This window comes from Haemaphysalis longicornis, unplaced genomic scaffold, assembly GCF_048455015.1.
Source record: "Haemaphysalis longicornis isolate Haplotype H1 unplaced genomic scaffold, Haemaphysalis longicornis Haplotype H1 scaffold_1, whole genome shotgun sequence".
In the NCBI taxonomy this organism is placed as follows: Eukaryota; Metazoa; Arthropoda; class Arachnida; order Ixodida; family Ixodidae; genus Haemaphysalis; species Haemaphysalis longicornis.
The window spans coordinates 125,009,088-125,030,270 of record NW_027526203.1 but is presented as its reverse complement, the minus strand read 5'-3'; the positions used below and the strand labels follow the sequence as shown (position 1 = coordinate 125,030,270).

The 21,183-nt window shown below is 46.0% G+C and overlaps 1 protein-coding gene across 2 annotated transcripts in view; it reads left to right on the top strand.

Moving 5' to 3' along the window:
* LOC144179640 (salivary peroxidase/catechol oxidase-like) overlaps positions 1 to 21,183 on the top strand; it is a 186,366-nt gene that overhangs the window by 47,453 nt on the left and 117,730 nt on the right. For both annotated transcript variants that reach the window (XM_077708070.1, XM_077708079.1), the window contains one exon: positions 1,630 to 1,773. In XM_077708070.1, coding sequence (XP_077564196.1) covers positions 1,630 to 1,773 — 144 coding nt within the window. The remainder of the gene's footprint in view (positions 1 to 1,629; positions 1,774 to 21,183) is intronic.

The window sequence follows — 21,183 nt, the reverse complement described above, 5'->3', positions numbered from 1 at the left end:
TTTGGCACCGCGCTTCTTACAACGCCCGTAAAGAATGTCCGCCCAGAAATGCGTTTCTGTAGAGTAGTGAAACCGAGTGTAGGAGCTCCCTGTGTTCCAGAGCGGCTGCCCCATTCATCCGACGACTCCAAATTCAAGGCTTTTGTAAATTTATTTATGTTATACAGAAGCGGACACCGGCTGCAGGATTCTGTTGAGCGCGGTTCCGAACTTTTAATGGCCCCTACGCCTTCCTATGTTGGTTCGCCGCCGACAAAAAAGCCCCCCTGCCGTGTACGTGGGCGCTAAAAATGCTAGCTTATGCGATAGGCCATGTAAATGCAGTGCAAAAGAAGCCTCCACAACAGAATAGCAATCTCGGCAAATGGTACCAATTGATGGTGTTTTCAAAAGACGTAAGGCAGGAACAGGCCTTGCTTGTGGGCGACTCTAATAGTCCTTTTTGTAACAAAGCACGTCACACTCTAATTCAATTTTTAAGCTCCTACCCCGCCGTTTTGGCACTTTTGCACTTTATATATATAATTCAGCGCTCGCGCCGTAAAGACGCTGCTGCTTGAAAGCCGATAATCTAAGCATTTCCACTTTTCTCGAAAGGTTGTTCAGCATCGCACGCGCTCAAGACTTCTTAACCCCTCGTCAGAGTTTGGCCTGTTTTTGTTCCTTGCTGCCATGTTTCGAGCTCTTCACGCTGCAAATAAGTAGGGTATGCTAAGGCGCGCCCAGTCTCCCGACAAACTGTACAACGTTGCTGTTTAATGCACGGAAGGTTCCCCTGGGCTGATGTGACATGCACGAGCAAATTGCCATGGGTAATTTATAACAATTTTGACATCACAGACTCAACGGAAACATCCTGCATAGGGTACTTTCATTTCGTACACATTAAAAAAAAGTTCGAGCAGCGGATAATTCCGCCTGCTATATCTAGCTTGACATTAGATGGCCTTACCCACCATGCCGCTACGGCGTTCGAGCAAAGTAGCCAAAAGGCGTGCGGATTGTAACTCTTGTGAGTGTGGTGTCACAGCTGTGTAGGCGTTCTTCTGAAAAACGCTGGTCGGCTCGAGTTTCGAAGAAAATCCTGGTTTACATAACAAAAATAAATATAACTACAAAAACAGCACCATATATAAAACTTGTTTTTTTTAAACAAAATTCTACTTTCAGCCAACCCTTCAATACGAAGAATACTACCTTCCTAATTTCGCTACCAGTAGGGAGACAAAGCAGATGGGAAATATTCTTATGTAACTATCTAAACCCCAACAGATTTTCCCAATTTTGTGCTCGATGCGCGGGGAGTACAGCCTCAGAGTACGTTAGTTAGTGTCAAGCATCTTTAAGTATAGCCGTTTCACACAAATATTGCATCCGATTGATGCCAGATTTCTGCTACTTTAGTTCCTGTGGCCCTTCTGACTAGCATGCAGCGCAGTTAGCATAACTGGGGAGAAATATGCTACTCTAACTTTGCCAGACTCCGACCAGAGTTACTTTTACGACGGATTTTAACTAGATACGGTCGTGCGAACATTAGCAAGAATATTTTATGTGAACAAAACGTTTCCGTCTCTTGCTTTCACCAACGTCCCCAGTAAGTACGGTGATCAAGGCCTTCTTCCGCAGGTCCTGTCAGCCGCCCGAAAACCATCTCTGCCCGAAGAGTAACAGTGCCTGATATTTCTAAGGAGGACTTGGACATTGCTGGCCGAGCCAGTCTTAGCATTGTCCGTGGAATAGACGACTCCGAGAAGACTCTGCTGAACGATGGTGAGTAGAGCACGCACGGGCGTGATTTTAAGGCCTCGGACTGCCCCGAGCCCGGTTTCTTATGCCCAATTCCGACCCGGGCCCGTGCGTCTATAAGTGAGGCCAGCCCGGGCCTGGCCTGGGCCCGTTGCCTCAAGCCCGAGCCCGGCCCCGGCCCGGTCATTTATTTCTAAGCCTATAGGGGAGGACCGTGTATGCATGAACGGGCCCGGGGTCAGACTCTGAAGGAAATTTGTTTATTTTGTTTGTTTGAGTTCCCTTCGCAACGCTCAATCAGACGGATTACCTAGTGTGTACGGCACTCATGAATTGAAGCACGAAAATCTAGTCTTAAGCAGTGCTTGTACTTCAGCTTCCGCCGCCTTCAGTTCCCATCCCATCGGCGTAATAATCACTTGTATTCTTACGTCACACTTTTGTTGACCATAGTCCTGGAGAGATCACCTAGCTGTCTCGGGCACAAGTTTGTATACTGAGATTTTTAAGGCTGCGTTTCAATACACAGGCACTCTACGTGCATTGAAATGTTTTGCCTGCAGTGGTTCTTTGCGCTGCTGTCTCTTTAGCCAGCGGGTTGGATTCCCGGCCACGGCAGCCGCATTTTGACTGGTGCGACACGTGAAACAAAAGTGTACATATACGTAACTACAGGGCTCCAGGTTGTCTGAATTAATATGTTCCCCTCTGCGGTGTTCCTTAAAATCGTATTTTTGTATCTTATACCAAACTATAAAATCTTGATGCCGTACATAAAATTTCAATAAAATAAGCCCAACATAACTATCAGACGTAGCAAAGAAACATCTTTAATACGATGCGTGCAAGTAACATCAACAAGCGTGTGAAAGCAATCTCAGAAAATTATCTTTATTCCTGTTTTCTACAAAGAGGCTTACGTTCTCACTAGGCGTCTCGAAACAAAACTTGGGTCGGCTAATGAGCCATAGAGAGAAAAATGATGCCTTGGGTCGTAGACTTGTTCCTTTTGTCCTCGTCAGTAGTTTGCGCTTTCAAGAAATTTTATACCAGCTCGAGCAAGCAGCCACACTTGCTAGGAGTAGCTTTTGTACATAAGAGAACAGCGGCGTGAATAAGGAAGCAAAGTGGAAAATATTACAGTTCAAATTAAGAAAGAAAATTTGTGTTGGGCAGGTTTTGTAATGCCCGCGACGGATTAGAAAATAGGAGATGAACAACGACTCGAAAGAGAATTGAACTAAGAAAATCCGGAACAAATAAAAGACTGAACAAAGAAGCGATAGGACGGACTGAATATACTTGGGAGGGACCTTCATAGTGCGGTGGACCCGAGCAGGCCAATGGAGAAGATGGCGTCTATGATGACGAAGATGAAATTGAGAAGAGCCCTTATTGCAAAGACGGTATTTATGCAAGACTATATGCATTCCTGGGTTCAGCGAAACTCTGTCCGAAACTCCGTCACAATCTTTTTCCACCTCAACGATTATTCGCTTGACATTCACCCGCTGCTAAATGGTGTGGTATTCGCAGAAGCATACGACACACGTCCTTGGCGCTTCTTGAGCTTCTTTTAACCCAGCTCATGTCTTTGGTATACTCATAATACCTTACTTCTGAAACAGGGGGTCTGGTTTACGAACGTGGTAGCTACAGGTTTTCCCGCTCAATTTATTCCAATCTCCATACAACTTAATCCAGGCGCCAGGAAATTTAATCCAAGAGCCATCAAATTTATTCCAAGTGCCATCTAATTTAATCCAGGTGCCAGCGAATTTCATCCAAGTGTCAAACGATTTCATATGGTCGCCAATCAAATTAATCCATCTGTCAGAAGGTTGTTCAGTAGTGTTTTGTGCGAAATTAGGCGCAGCTTTTGTGGATTTGGTGCGGGTGCTCGGGTGAAAACGCCGTGTTTCTTGATACATTATGTTCAAATTATCTTATGCGCACAGCCTAATGGGCATTCACTAATACGCCCTGACAAGGAGAGCGGGCTTATTTGATCCGCTGGTGCCGCGTGCTGATCGTGTGCGAGATGGTGAAAAGTACCGTCTTCTCGCGTGACAACACGCCAGCAGACTTGCCAGCGTATTGTTACGCGAGCAGACGATACTTTTTACGCAAGCAGACGATACTTCCGATGCGAGCAGGTGATATTTCTGACGCGAGCAGACAACATTATTATTTGGAAATAAGACGTAGCACTACAGAAAAGCATTCATTGATTGAAAATCAGAATGCAGAGGCCATTTGAGTAACATGTTTTTATCAAAGGAAGTTCTGAAGGCATTGTTACGCGACCAGCCGACGATATTCTGGCGTGAGCTATCGACGGCGCTTTCGCACGCGATCAGCTCAAAGCACATTGTACCAATGGATCAAAATGGTTTGCTCTCTTGGTCTGCGCGTGTTAGCAAATGTCCGTTAAGCTTTCCGTGGATCAAGGAACACCTTTTTCAACACAGCACACTCGACAATGTCGGCAAAGCTGCACCTAATTTCGCACAAAACGCTCCTGAACAACCTTCTGACAGCTGAATTAATTCGGTTGGCGACCATATTAAATTGGTTGGCACTTGGAAAAAAATTCGCTGGCACCTGGATACAATTAAATGGCGCTTGGAATAAATTTCCTGGCATTTAGATTAAACTGTATGGCAATTGGATTAAAATGAGCGGGAAAAACTGTAGTTCACACAGGCTATGTACTGAGTGCAATCAAAACGCTTACGCTATTTCACGCGCCCTGCACGTTTTTGATATCTGGGGCCGAATTCTCTAAAAAACGGGCGTCGCTTTGAAACGACGGGGTAGCGCCATTGAAATGTATGTGTTCTGGGGTTGGGGCCGCCGCTTTGAGGTGGGCAACATGAAGATACGCTGCAAGAAAAGCACTGTGGCAAGGACGCGAAGCGACAAGTGAAACGACGGAGGGCAGTGGGTGTCGCTTCGCGTCCTTGCCACAGTGCTTTTCTTGCAGCGTATCTTCATGTTGCCCACCTCAAAGCGGCGGCCCCAACCCCAGAACACATACATTTCAATGGCGCTACCCCGTCGTTTCAAAGCGACGGCCCGCCGTTTTGGAGAATTGGCCCCCAGCTTTCCCCCACCAGTCCGTCTCTGTAAATGCAGTGGTTTCGTCATGTTGGTTTGACTGAAGATACCTTGTTATTTTAATTGAATTCCTTTAAGGGATACATCAGTGCAACCAGTGTTGTACGGAACGGCGTTCCAAGGAATGGTGTTCCTGGAAATAGTTGCTTTTTGGAGGAACGGACAACGGAGGAACGGCAGGAACGGCGTTCCTTCTGCAAACGTTACATCGCTAGGATTTCGCTGTTTTTGATGCCAATGCTCGAGTACAAAAATCCACAAGTCGCTAGTGTGTTGCTCTTTCTGTAAGCTCGCCAATTTGTCCGCCCTACAGCGGAACGTGCTTCCTCGAAGGTCAAGGGCAGAAGAGTAACCACGCAGCGGGCCACAGCTTGTGCTAGCTTTCATTCCGGCTTAGCTTACGCGACGGCGTTCGACTGGCGAATAGCGCAGCCACGAGAATGCTTTTCACCTTTCATAGTTTGCCTGGGGAGGCCAGGATGCGCGTATGGCCGGTAGAATTGTTCCCTGCCGGGGAAAGGTTGTCTAAGTCCGAGCGGCGCCGCAGGTCCCTTGCGCAACCATCGTATCTGTATATTGTCAGGGGTAATTACCGCATTAATGCACGCAAGCCGCGGGTGCGTTGTTGTCGGGGTGGTTGCGCTCCCTGTGAGGTCATTCGAAGGATCACTGGTTATGGGCCTCGGGATGTTGTACTGCTCGAAGGTGCAGAGTACGCGCGCAGTTCGTCCCGGCTCTGTCGATCGCCGATCTGGCGGGGATGGGTCACGGGAGTGCCAAGTCCTTTTGTGTTGCAAGCGTCGTGTCGACAAAGGAGGGGAATTCCGTCATTGTTGGGCCTAATTTCGTCGCGCGACGTATGGACAATACATGAAAGAGGCCGCCCGAAGGTCGACAGCCAGCTTTCGGAGTTGCTTTAGTTAGGCGGTTTCAACCTGTTATACTACTTGTGTATTGATGAATACCTGGGAGTGAGAGTAAGAGTATGGATCATGTGATTGTTTGTGTACAAATCTTCGGGTTTTGTTTACCGGGCCAATCATCGACCCAGTGTGTGCTTGTTACGAGGTCCTCGAGGCGTGGTTTTTGTGTATTAAAACCGAAGTGTTTGTTGTTCTTGGACAGTCAGAGCGAGAGCTAGAAAGTCAATTTTGGGAAGCTTGAGTCTGGTCAGTTGACCGAACGAGCGTGAACGCGGTCGCAGAATAAATGGCCCCGGAACGAATGGTCTTGGAACTAAAGGTTCCGGAACAAATGGTTCCGGAACTAATGGTCACGGAACAATTGATCCCAACTTCAACCTAGGAAAAAATGGTCTCACCACTACTCCACCTATGCATGAGCGCGTGTATGAGGGAAGGCAGGGGGTCAATGTATTTATGTTTATATGTTTGTATTTGTGCGCAGTATATTTTGCATATGTTCACATAGAATATATTTGCTGAGGTTGAATTTACTTGAGTTGCAAGAGCGGAAGCTTGCGCGAGTTGTTAATACATTGGATTGGCGGAAAGTTGAAACTTACACGGAGACTAGAGAAGAAAACAAAAACACAAACGAGACAAATCGCTATTGTCCCCGTGTTAGTTTGCTCTTCCCGCCAATGTAGTGTTGCTTGAGTTAAATGCGGTATACAAATTTTTTGTAGCACGTATACGCGCTCGCATGCTTCCTTTGCTCGCCTTTTTTGTTAGTCCGAATATCAGGCAAACCAGTGGCAGACATTTCCAATCAAAGTCTGTGTGTAGTGGGAAGCCCTCGGCCGGTGTTTAAAGTGAATACAATAACGGGCTACCATAATTTTAGAGAAGCGACACTAATCTAGATTTTGCACTTCGAATATTTTGCAGCTTGCAGCTTGGAAACTTTTATTTTTCTCCGAAAATAGGCAATACTTAGCTATTATCACGCCTTTCCTTATGCTGCAAAGTTTAGAAGACTGCTGGCTAAAACGCTTTCTTCATTTTGCCGCCTAGTTCCGTGAGCGTGAAGTCGTGTTTAGGGCAGCAGGTGAGCTCATACTAGAAGTTTGTCACCACCATCGACAACAATCTTTATTGTTCGCAACTGCACTTGACGAAAAATATATGCAGTTTATTCGTGCAAACACATAAATATGTTTTTGCTGGTCTTGCTGTTTTTGCTGGTCTTGCTGCCAAAAATTACGAGAACCAGTTGCACGTCAATGTTTAAGGAAACGCAGACGATTGCTGCAGGTTGATGCACCACCGCCGGCAGACTAGCCCCTTTGCGACACCCCATAGAAAGCAAAGGTCAAAACAGGAAGACGGTCGGTGAGGGGGGGGGGGGAGGTAGCGCACTCGCTGCGGTAGCATATTTCTTTGCTTGAGATGGCCCTCCTTGCTCTCTTTATAAAAAATTGGTCATGGTGCTGACTGTCGCGACAGCTTGGCTTGACCAGCGGCTCAGCCGATACTCGCGATCAGACGTCCGCATGTCTCGAGATTGTGCATTTCACCAACCTGGCTTACTAGCGGCGTCTCGCGATAGATGCGGCGTCCCGGAACACTGGCGGACTCACAAACTATCTTCTTAAACGGGAAGGGAGCGTGGAGTCTGGCCGTGCCTGGAAATACTTGCAATGACTGAGAAATCTGCCGAGGGTGAGCGAGGAGGGAGAGAATTCAATACGCATGCGCCCGTGAAGTGCTTGCTCACAAGAAACTGATGGCGCTTCTCTCTGAGGCATGCCTCTACGTATTCTGTAAATCATGGAGACGCATGTTTCTCCCGTGGATTCTTTTTACCCCTGTGTTTGCAAGCAGCACATTCATTCCTTTTACAAGGGAGATAATTGGAATAACGGTAGTTTGATAAACCAAAAAGTCAAAAACAGAAAAAATGAAAACATTAAAAAAATCAAATAACGAAAGAGAGAGAGAGAGAAGTAATACATAAGAATATTCCGCTTCAACGTATAAAACACATGAAGGCTAAAATATAAAAGGCCGGAGAAGAACGGCGGAAATACGAATAAACAAATTCCCAAAATGCGCCAATCGTGTAATGCCCTGCAATCGCACAAAGATGCATGTTTGGCAGAAATAACGCGTTTAATAGTTATAATAGCGTAACTTGAGATAACCAGTTGAACGAAAAAAAACAAAGAAAACAAAAATGAAGAATATAGAGAAATTAAAAACTGCACTTTAGCAAGATACAACAAATTTAAACAAAGAACCCACATGAAATATTATAAAATCCTTTTGCCCCACGAGGTGCCTGGGACCATTTGTTCCGGGACCATTTGTTCCAAGACCATTTGTTCCGGGGCCACAAGTTCCAGCACCATAAGTTCCGGGATTATTTGTTCCTACCTTCGAGTTGGGACCATTTGTTCCGGGCCCATAAGTTCCGGAACAATAGGTTCCGGGACCACAAGTTCTGGGACCATAGGTTCCGGGACCATTTGTTCCTGGACCATTTGTTATTACACCTGCGTGAACGAGGAGCCCCTCGTGAGTTAGCTATATTTAGCTGAGATCATTTAAGCATTTCTCTGTTTATTGTTATGTGAACTTGGTATATCAGGGGCGCAGTTAGAAATGTCTGGAGTTTGTCCGGTGCTTGCTGAAAAATTCGTCTAGGAGCGTTTCTTTAATCTGCTGCCAGCGGTGTTAATATTCGTAAAATATATGTAGTTCAATGTAAGTTTTAATTTTCTACTTTATTTAACCTCACGATTATCCGACACCGTATTTTAATTTCTAAAAATGAACTGTAACGTTAATGTAACGACGCGTTCCAATGTTCGAAATGGGACTGTAACGCGTTCCTTTCGCAATAAAGAAACTTGTAACGGGAACTCGTTTCAAAAGTGGGCAGGAACGAGCTTTCGCCCCTGTTTTAGAGGAACGTGTACAACACTGAGTGCAACCCAAATGCCCTAACCTGAAGAGCCCTTCCCGCGAAAGCACGTCCAGCGCAACACTACAGGCGGACCTTCTCGAAACGGCGAAGCGAATACTGTTAAAAGTGTATCTACCGTATTACTCTACTCTTGCCACCAACGATACTCAAATGACTCTTGCAATTCGGTGCGCTACATTAATTGGATAAAAAGCTTCCGCTTATCGAGAATTGAGAAGTTAAAGATCCATGGGCGCGGAAAATTAATCCGGAGCTCTCCACTACGCCGGGCGTCAATGCCCAACTGCAGCCGCAGTGCGTTTAAAAAAAACCCGGAGTTTTAACATGTTTTTAATAACGCGCTAGTGGCACCCACACGAACTGAGATAATACAGCAATACTGGTACGTCCGAAGAACGCAGGCGCGTGGCATGGCACACATAGATGTCTTATTTATGTGGCGCTCTTCTCATGTGCAGCTTTCCCGCTCATGGCAGTCCTTTCAACAGTGATTACTCTGCAATTTTTTAGCGAAATGAAAACTTCTTTTGCACAACTAGTATTTGGGGTGAATACTTGCTTTGTGCACAGTTTCAAGTCGCACGCGCTGCGCGACTGGGTTCCTGAGCCAGGGGAACTTTCCCATAGAAATGCATGGGGAGTTAGGTTTGACAGCAAATTACACAAAAAAATATTCAGAAACCTGAAATGTCCTTTTAGCGTTTTAATCCTCACGTTGACTTCTAGCTTTATGCCAAATATCATTTTCCTAAATTGGTTTTTCTAGGTTCCTGAGAGGCTCTAATTTTGAGCGAGAAAGCTGGGTATCTAACTGGAGAGGCAAAACCGTTCGCAATGTGGCGCAAAAAACTAGAACACCAGCCCCAGGCCAAACCGCTTATTCACCATCGTTTTCGGTACTTCTGGCGTTGGATCGTGAGTGTACACGACACGTGCCGTCCGCACAGGTGAATCGCAAACTGATGACGTTATCCATGGGACAATGGAATGAATGCGGGGCATAGAGCCTATCAGTAGGGCTCAAGTAAAACCTAATAAACGGTTCTTTGCGCAGACCCAGGTGCACGTGTATTCTTGATAATTAAATGAGCTTCGCTGAAAAACTAAACTAATTTGAAGTAAGGCTTATCCCCACGTCACAGTGCAAATTGAATCGGAAGGGTGTTATGTTACTGTAACAAGGTCGCATCGAAGAGCTACGCAGCTGGCCACCTTAGGGCAACGGAGCGTCCTTATACCCACATTGTTCATATAAAAATCCCATGGTTTGTCCAAACTGCAGTTCCTAAAAACTGGAACTCGGAAAGAAGAAAAAATAGCTGGCACGCGGGATCAATACTGTTATTACTACTGCTAGTAAAATTCACCCCGGGCACTGCAATCCGCCGTTAAAGAAGGAATCAGCTGTAGTAGTATAGCGAGGAACACCATGGCGAAAAAGTGAGAATAGACTTTTTTTTTTGCAGTTGTGCGCATTCGTGCCAAAATGAAATAGGTAAAGAACGTGGTTCCCCAGGAGCCACATTTAGCTATGTTCGATCACGGAAAGGGCAGTTGGGAGGTCTGTGAGCACATAAATAAAACTATGCCACCCTCCGTCTAACGACGACGATGGTTGAACACGAAGCTTTCCTGTGATGTATTCTTTGGTTGTCCAATCCCACAATTGAGACTACTGGCTAGTGGTATACTAGCGCCACTTTTCTAGAATAACCACATGAACTCTCGTGTATGAACTCAGTAGGCCTAACGTTTGGGCTTAGAATGCACGACGTGAAACGGTACCTGCTTCTTGGGGGGCAGTGAGTACTTTTGCAGCGAGAGCATTTTCGCGTGGTTCCTGGAGAGATGTGCTGCGCATGCACGAGGAGCAGTGACGTCACACGGCGCACAGCTGGCGCGGCAGATTCTCCGCGCCGCGCGCGCCTCGCCGTTCTGCGCATTCCAGAGGCATGAGGTAACAGCCGCGGCAGACGCACTAGAGCCGGCGCGTGCCCAGCTGTGCGCCTCCGTTGCGCAGCAGCCAAGTCTGACGCTGTACCGGAGCCGTTTGATAGCGCCTCTCATTTTATGCGCATGCACAGAGGTATCAGAAAACAAGGAAAGCTAAGAATAACCAGCTGAACTTTAGCTCACGCTACGTATATGCTGGCATAGCCGAGCTAAGCCAGTGCTAATTGGGTGCCGGTTCCAGGGGTTCAAGCTCAAAAGGTGATGTTAGGCCTAATGTCGTCTACCTCAAAATGCGACGTTAGAACTGAAGATTTGCGGCAAACAACCACCCGGCACGCTTAGCAACGTCATCCTCATCGTATACGTAGGGCTATGGGCAACGGCTGTCGACGTTCACCTCAGAACATGACGTTACGCCTATATACGGTATGTCGCGCCTTCGTCGCACGCCTGCGTCTCCTCCTCCCTCTGCTGCCCATCAACCTTTAGCAGAGAAGGCCTAACGAAACTGTCGCCAAGCTTCGCAGAGAAGCCTTTTAATTTTTATACACTTCACGCACTGTCATCATCCTTGTCAGACAATGTTGGCTTTCGTGCATTGCGTTATCGTGTAGGGCCATCTTCATTGAGAGGCTGAAAGCTCCGCTGTAAAAATAACCAGGTATTGCACCAAGGCAGGTTGCAGTGCAGTTTTTTGCCCGTGCTGTCATCAAGCTGTGCCGTACTGTAGCTGGGATGTTACGCCGTTTTGATGCGGTGCTGTTTCGTCCCGTTGTCTTTGGCTAGTGGGATTCTAGCGTCGCGCTGCTTTTTCTTTCGTTTTCGGTTCTCTTTGAGGGCCTCAGACTTCTCAGTGGGGTTGTTTTTATGTGTGGGGCTTTTATTTGGCAGCCTTGGCACGCTTTGGTCTGCGGATCGTTGCTTGGTCAGTTTTTACAAATATGCCCGGAACTTGCCCCAGCCCAATATAGTAAACGTAGAAAAATCATTTTGTCGGAGCGGTATGTCGGCCCTACAACAACTTCGATGGCAATTATGCTACTCAGCCCAACGTGGACATGGCTATACACAAGAAAGGCTTTTTACAGCTGATGACGGCGTTACTACTGCAACGCATACCGGCATATATGCCAAAAGGCCGTGTCTAGAGTGCCGTCCGACAGTATTATAAGCACTACGCTATTCGACGTCCACCGGATTTTTGTAATAAATCTGCCGCGTTTGGCACTACATCGTTTGGCACTACAACATGACCTAACGCACACAAAGAAATCACTTAAAACACCAAAAGTAACCTCAGTCATAAAAAATTATAGTTCAATTTAAAGATGAAAAAAAAAACAAGAAGAAAATAACCGAGGCAAGAGCCGGTCTCGAACCACCGTCGTTGGGATCAGTAAGCTAAGACGGATCCTCTACACTACGACAGACGTTTTTTTTCGTTATTGCATGGAAAACTAGCCCGAATAGTTTAAAGTGCCACCCTAACTACAATAACGGTACATTACATTTACTAATACATTTGAAAAGTCAGGCAGGCATACACACGCTTCAAGAAGATGCAACCAGTCCGGCGGCTGCGATTGCGCCGCATACTCACTGTACACAAGCGCACATTGTTCACGAAAAATTGACTTAGTTCCACGAGGTTCCTTGGCATGGCGGTCAATCATGTGACACTTCCATAGGCTAAACAATCCTATCAGTACGAAAAGGTCATATGGCACGGAACAGTTCTTCATCACTGGCAGGAATCGTATACTGTAAGGGGTGATGTCTATGTCCATTTTAAGAGTCCGCTGCAGAACAACAGACGGTTCGGCCAGTGCTAGCCTAGTCTTAAATATTCGAATGTCGTAGGACGGCACACTAGCCGTGCCTGGAGCGATCAACTGGAGTGCCGTCGGACGGCACTCTTTACACTGCGATGCCCAAAACAGGAAATTGTCCAGCGCAACTGCCGGTCAAGGAAGCTGAGAGCAAAATGCACGCGGCAGCTCATGCTAGGAGCGGGACATTTAGCCTGGCCGAAAACGCCCCCAAACAAGTAAATGAACACACATATAAATAAAAAGCGGAGCCCGTCCTAGCGACGACTTTACATCGCCAGCCGTCTCACACGCTCCCATAACGACTCCTGCCCCCGGCCGCAACAGCAAATCGGAGCGTGCCCAAAACAAACAGGAAACGCTTACGCAGTGGACTCCTTTCACGGTAAATTGGCAAACGCGCAGTCATTCGCCAGATGGCGTCGCAGTCATGACCGATCGCGATTCGTAACTGTCAGCGCATGGAATTCGGTCAATTCATGTTCTCCGCCAAAATTTCGGGAGAGCCGCGCAAATTGCCCACGAAATTTAGCAGCTAAATACTTTTGTATTTGGGAAACCCATTATAAGAAATAACGGGCTAGTATCAAAAGACTGCGCAGCTGTAAGCACGTGAACGAGAAACTTAGAATCGCCGTGGGTGTTGGTATGACGAGTTTAGATTGAAGAATAACCGCAGATGTGCTTCTGGCACAAGGTTTTAAGGCTTAGTAAGCATGGGCAGTATCGCTATTTGCATTGACTTGTTTACACTCTGATCTTCACCATAACAACGAGCGCCGTTGTAGATAGCGACCTGGCAACACAGTCACCACCTACGCGAGCTGGCGGGCGAAGACATACTCGGGCAGTGCGACCGCTCCTGGGGCACTAAATCTAATCTTAAAAATTTGATACGGCTGTTGACTACTGCAGGCAAATATCGACTGGTCCTCGTTTGAAGTTATAGCAGTGAAAAACGTGTTCGGAGAGGAGATTAAACGAAATATTGATCTTCAGGATTTGGGTACCTCTGCATGAAACTCACGGACACGCATTGGCGAAGGAGGACTGGAATACTAACGATGAAATATCTGAAGAGCAGTAGGGAGCAAAGACGGCGAACATAACCGGAAAAGAGGGAAAGCAAACAGGAAAAAAATATGAGGATGAAAAATTGAATGCAAGACGTCGTTGCAGGTGCCCGAAGCAGATAAATTTTATGCCTGGAGTGAAAATCCCTATGGTAACTCTAACGGCAGCGAATTGCTTTTTAGACTAGAGGACCTTGCTTGAGAACCAAGAGCTCTGTGTGGATTTATATCCCAAATGATAGAGAACATTGTCTACGAAAAGAGACGCAAGGGATTTGCTGATTGATTGATCACCGACGCAACGCAGGCGATGAGGCGCGCGTCGTGGAAGGCTCCGGATTAATTTTGACCACCTGAGGATCATCGGCATGCGCCGAAACCTCGTACTTAAGGGCGTTTTCGCTTTCCACCTCCATCAGAAAAGCGGCCGCCGCGGCCGGGAATCGAACCGGCGTACTCGTGCTCAGCAGCGCAACGCCTTAACCACTAAGCCACCGCGGCGGATCGAAGCAATTGTTTCTAATGTGAGAGCAACCATCTAAATACATACGAACAAAAGTATTCACCATCTGGAAGCCTCGGGTTTCAAAGGTTTTGGCGAAAAAGTAAACTACGAGGCTGTAGAGATGACTAAAAGAAGAATGGGATGCTGGCGGAAGAAGAGTACAGAGGGGTTAACAGCGTGGGCCGGCGCGAGAAGTAAACAAGAAAACTTAGTTTGCGCCAGACTATTATAGCAGCGCTGAATTCAAAGGGTAGTGAATAATAGGTACCTCAACTTTTCTGTAACATGACACGCATTATGCCACTGATACCAACAGGATGCAATGAACAGTAAATCTACTAATTAAACAATCAACCTGACCAGCTTAGCTGTGCTTGCAGTATGACTTACAACTACTGGCTTTAAACGTAGGTGTCGGTTCCATCAGTACAGACAGCTCGGATCGTTACCTAGTGCGTATTGGTCAGTCCGTATCCGCCTCTAAGCAATACATGAACATCAGTGTATCTATCCAGGCCCATGCGAATATGCGCCTTCCAGAAGACCTAGGCTTTAGAGAAAATAAATAGAATGTAAAATACAGGGCTGTAAATACTACATCGAAATACTGCATAAAGCTGGGTTTGCTGGTGGAGAAAAGGCAGAGCAAATAATATAGCGTAGAAGACCTGTTACAAAGTTCAGTCGAGTCTGCCGCTAAAGCAGCAGTTAAACTGAGTGCAAAAGAAAACACAAATAGATACATCCATCAACTTCGATGGCGTCGGTTCGCTCGCAGTGCGACCGGCGACTGATGGCATAAAACATATCGTTCATAGCAATCAGTACCGATGATACCGCTTAGTTCCTATATAATGCCATTAAGGACCTAGAACGTACTGATCCGTGCGGAACCGCTCTTTCGCTTTACAAAAATCAACGTACAAATATAACTCACACTGTGACTGTACTGGTCTGGTCGATGATAGTATTTATTATTAAGCATTTATTTTCGTTCACTGGAGCGCTCACAGCCTTCCGCGACGTTTGGCTTTACATTGAAGAGCGAGCTTTATTTCGGCGTGAAGCGCGGGTAGACCACGTGAAAAATTTCAAAGGCAGGATCTTGTGACTTTGTGCACAAGTAGCTCCAACAAGTTTATTTTGTGTGTGCGGCACGGTAGTGTTCGCAAGAAAACAGTTTTTTTTTAATGAAGCACTACAGATGTCAGCGCTTTCAAGGGCTGTGGTTACTTCACTGGAATAGGAGCGACGATTGTACAAGCTCCCTCGTGGGGCCTTACAAGCCCGACAAATGGCGAACTTGGGTATTACAGCCCATCTCTATCAGTGCCTGAGCTAAGAACAATCATTACATTCGAGGTATCTGGCGCGCTGAAAGGACGAAAAGCTCGCGAAAAGAAACTCTGTTTCCCGTGCAGCGGCTCGGCTTGCACAACGGTTCACAACAAAAACTGTCGACTACGCTACTGCGCTCGCTGAAAGTATAACAAAGAGCACTGTTAAGCACACAGTTGAGCCCACAGCATTCGTACATGCCCCTTATGGTGAATCGGAAAAGACCAAGCGCGAAGACGAAAGTAACGGCGGCAGTCTTAGCAAGCGTGCTTAGCTCACCAATTACGACGTAAAAGGAATGTCCGTTTTAGGAGCGCGGATAAAATGCAGAGTAATCCCGTGCAGCGCAGATGTGGCAAAATATAAGAAAAAGAAAAGGAGGCAATAGTAACTTTCACGCTCAGGAATAACCGAGCATGGGCATCTCGCTATCTCCAAAGCCGTTCGTGACCTAAACCTAAGGTCAATAAGTGCAAAAGAGACAAATAGCTGCGATGCATCTGACCCCAAGCGAGGCAATATTCGATGCAGAGTATCCCCCAATATCCGAAGTGGGGCCGGCAAACGATTTATTTATTTATTTACTTATTTTCAAATACCCTCAAGGTCACTGGGGACATTACAGAGGGGAGTGGGGAAAATTGTACAATAAACAAGTAGCACAGCATATGATGCGGAAATAAGACCATGTCCAAAACAATCAAGAAAATATTACCGTTTTAAACATGAAAATCAGACCTATGAAACATCAGAAAAATGCGCAAGAAGGGCAGCTTTGGATAGCTTGTTATCATGTATTGACACTGGCGGTTCAGGAAGGCGATTCCATTCACTCACCGTGCGGGGTAAAAATGAATGATAAAATGCGTTTGTTTTGCAGGAGAACGGCTCAACTTTGTAGCGATGATCGACGCGGCGTGATATGTAAGACGGGGCAGATAAAAGAAAATCGCGAAGATGCGCGTGGAAATAAATTTTGTGAAACAAAGATAATCGAAGCATCTTGCGGCGCAACGACAGGTTAGGCAGAAACAATATTGATTTCATAGAAGACACACTAGCAGTACGATGATAGTTCGACAGTATGAAACGAGCCGAGCGGTTCTGGATTGCTTCTGCCCTGGTAACTAGAAATTCGTGGGCTGGGTCCCATATTGAGGCCGCATACTCTAGCTTTGGGCGAATAAGTGTTTTATAGAGTTGTAGCTTGAGGCTAGAAGAAATTGACGAAAAGTTGCGCTTCAAGTACCCTAATAAGCGGTTAGCATTGTTTGATACATACGTAACGTGTGGATCCCATGAAAGATTATTTGAAATATAGACTCCTAGGTACTTGTAAGAGCTTACGACGTCAAGAGTATGTTTCTCTAGGGTATAGGTTGAGGAAGGTGCATTGGTGCGTGATACATGCATTACTTAGCATTCATTAATGTTCAATGTCATCACTCATTCGCTGTACCATGAAGATACAGCGTTTAGGTCTGACTGAAGTGCTAGAGAATCGTTAGCGTTTCTTATTTCACGATAAATGACACAGTCATCAGCGAAGAGGTTAATAGAAGAATGCACACGAGATGGGAGGTCGTTAATATAAATTAGGAAATGGAGCGGACCAAGGACCGACCCCTGTGGAACTCCCGAAAGAACTGGGGACAAAGAAGAGTCGAAATGATTAACGGTTACAAATCGAAAGCGGTTAGTAAGAAAACAACGCAACCAGGCAAGTACACTAGTATCAAGGTTTAGCTTACTTAATTTCAGAAGCAAAAGCTTATGTGAGACCTTGTCGAACGCTTTGCTGAAGTCAAGAAATATGCAGTCAACTGCAGCGCCGCGATCAAGAATGCTATGGAGGGAATGAGTAAAGCATGCTAGCTGAGTTTCGCACGAATAATGTTTGCGGAAGCCATGTTGTGATCTGTGGAAAAAGGAATGACCGTCCAAGTGTGCCGCAATTGCCGCAATTTGAGATGATATAATGTGTTCAAGGATTTTACATGAGATGCAAGTTAGAAAAATAGGTCGGTAGTTATTGATGTGTTGCTTAGAACCGGATTGATGAACCGGAATCACCTTTCCGATTTTCCAATCTCTTGGAAGAATGCCACGTTCGAGAGATTGTTGAAAAATTTTAGTCAAGATAATTGATGAACACATTTTGGTGTTTTTGAGAAACTTTGAATTGATATTATCGACACCGGAAGCAGAAGACAGCTTTAAGGTATCAATCACTCTAGAAACACCAACTGGGTCAATAACAATAGGAGGCATTGAACAAAACTTAGAATCACTAACATTTGCATCAGCAGAACAATCGCTAACTGAGAAGGATTTCGAAAAAAAATCATTAAAAGCAGAACAACAGTCAGAAGCAGGCAAGGTGTCGCCATCAACAGGACTGATAGTGATATCGTCCTCCTTTTCCCCTTCCATAACACGCCAAAATTGGCGCGGATTAGTACGGAGCATCGACGGTAATGTTCGTTTAAAGAAGAAATCTTTAGCTTCATGCAAAACACGAATGTAATTCGAGTTGGCGCGGCGATAAGCTCGCCATCGTTCCGGCTGGTGTGTACGCTTGGCAACGCGAAACATTCGTTTTTTCTTGTTGGCGAGTTTAGATAGTGTCCTATTGTACCAGGGTGCTCGATTATTTTTTATCGTGCGCATGGGAACATACTTATCTGTTAATTGAAGTACTTTTGCTTTGAAATTATTCCAATTTTCCTCTACAGAGTGATTTGTGAAATGTTCCAAGAATTCGTCAACGAAGAACGATAATTCCGCGTTAATCGAGTCGTAGTCTGCTTTTGCGTAATCACGGATGTACTTTACACGCTTTTTTAAGCGTGACACTGGAAAAGTTAAACTAAACTGGATCAGTGAGTGATCACTGATTCGCGGTAAAACTGACATAGAGGTGACCGCGTCAGGAGACGATGTCAGAACAAGATCGAGAGTGTTAGCGGAATGCGTAGTACACCTGGTGGGTTGAGTGACCATTTGAGTGAAGTGGAACTCAGAACAAAAATCAACAAATTGCTGTGGTTCGGAAGATCTAATGTCGGAAACGGGGCCATCAACCGTCCAAGTTATTCTGGGATAGTTGAAGTCGCCTAAGAGAAAAATCGGTGACTTAGGGAAGCGGGCGGAAATGAGGTTTACAACATCATGAAGGTTGTTAACAAAGGAATGGTCACTGGATGGGGCTCTATAGCACGCTCCGATTACGATTTTACGATCCTTGAGCGCCAATGTTATTCATGTGATTTTAATATTGCTGAGTACCTGAACCGATGATGATGCTATACTTGAGTCGACTGCTATTAGAACACCGCCTCCCGATCTAACGTCTCGGTCGCAGCGGTAAAACTTATATTTCTTCTTACATTCAAGAATTTCGCTGTCCCTTATTTTATTAGATAACCATGTTTCCGTTAATACAATAACATCGGCTGAGCACGAATCAATTACTGCGCTTAGGGATTCCCGATTTTTTAACACACTACGAATGTTTGTGAACACAACCGATAGTTCGACGTCTGCACCACTACCCCCCTGCCTGGCCTATGTTGAAGATTGAGACGTGTTGGAAGGATGAAAAGATGGTTCTTCAGCACCATTGAGAGCATCGGGTGCATTTCGGGCACGCGTTCCGCTATAGTGCACCCGATACCCCTTGGCGCCATCGCCCTTCCGCACTCCGCTCCATTAGCTGACTGGTGCGAACTAACGGAAACAGGCGCTTTTCCGTAGCGCGTTGCTGTTTCCAAGGCCTCGCCGGCGCGCGAAATACTTGACATTTTTCTCCTTTACCATACATCCAGAGTAGTAACGCTTCTTCGATCGGTACCGAGAAATGGAGGCGCGCCTTGTATTCGCTCGCCTGACAATCTACCGGCGCATTCAAACGTTAGCTGACTTTTGGCACCGGGTTCTTGGCGTCGGGAATGTTCTTTATATACGGCGAAATATGTTGTTGTAGGAAGATGTGAGTGCGCGTTCCTGCATCCTGAAGCTTCCGAACACGTGGTGCGTTGCGTCACAAAGTGCGATTGCGAAAAAATACCAGCTAAAAGAGGTGACGGCGTAGTCGGAATGATTGCCCTCTATACTTGCCATAAGAGTAAAATGCAAGTAAAAAACAGTAAACTGCCGTAATTACTACGTTTATCATCTTTGCTGTGCAATTAAATGGTCGACGTGGTCATTCAGTAGGACAGGCAGTTTTTCAGACTCGAGGTATACTTCCCAAACGAGAATTTGAATCGAATTTACACCTTTGCAGTCGTTTCAACAACACTGCAGAAAATTGAACGCAAGTAATTGACACAGGACATGTGAAGAACTAGCGGGAAGGAGCGCCGCACCGCCTATTATTCTTGTGTACTGTGTCAATTTTGAGTTCCATTCTATTAGAGTCCACCAGTTTTCCTGACTGGCCCCAAAGAACAATAAATCTTTAGAAAACGCATTATTATTGCGGTCTTAGTGGCACTGTGTTAACGAAATTCTCTGCATTTGTGGAAAAGAGGATGACACTTAAGAAGAGACAATTTTGGCCTGTGGGTCCCTGAAGGCTGCGCGCTTTAGCTCGGAGCAGTTTTTAAATGCAGAGCATTTCTTTAACTCACGATGTCACCCGTTCTAGTTGTCCATCGTAGTCCGCACCCCTCCCCCTACACTATATAAAAAAAAATACTTACCGGCGCCTGGTTTCGATCCCACGACCCTGCGGGCGGAACGCAAGGTACATGGTGCTCTACCCACTGCGCCACAAAGCCGACCCAGAATGGAGGGCTACGAACGCGCCTTATATCCTTGACTCATTCAAACTACGTCAAGAAGCTGCTGATACAACGCATTCACTACCTGTGGGCGGAACGCGAGGTACATGGTGCTCTTCCCACTGCGCCACAATAATCATACCCACCTGCTAATAAATGATGTCACGTGACCACGTAATTACGTCTCCTCATTTAATTACAATACAACAGCCAACAGCAACAAGTGCAACAACATTAACGTAACGCAAACTACTTGACGTCGTGCGCCCCCGGAAATGCTCTGCATTGATCGTGCCCCTCGCGAGGGGGATGTTTAGTTTCCTGCCGCAGCAAGAACCAGGCGGCCTCCTGCGCAGTTTGTGGCGCATACCCACTTGGGGGATTGGCCAGGATTTTTGTGAGTTCTTGATCCAGGCAGCCATGACCATGGCACTGTGAGTGTATTTTATTCTTAGTTTCTGCCTGGCGTGCGAATGCTGCGATAAAACCGCGCGTGCCGAATGAGGGGTGGTGCCCAAATACACGTGTGGCATATTTTTATCTCCGTTATGCCAACAATGTCGTTTGATCCAGACGTAACGATTGCCTAAAATTCAATTGCCGAGGTGGCCGTGCGCACATCCGCCCATAAGGATAATATTTCTTACCATGCGTGATTATTACACTTTTGTGAGTTATAAAATTGATTTCGGGTAGTTTCGTTCCCTTTGGGTGAGTTTCTGCTACAGTTTTTTGCACACTTTGTGTTTTTGCGCCTTTTATGTCATTTTCGGCTACTTTTGTTGAGTATTGTTTACACCTTTGTTGTTTCTATAAGGGGGGGTTTCGGTTCACATTTTCTTTTAAATTTGGGTGGTTTTCTCCGCTTTAGGTTGGTTTTGATACTCTATATATAGTTCAGCAAAAGACTGGCAAAGCTAGCTGCGGCAAGCATGTAT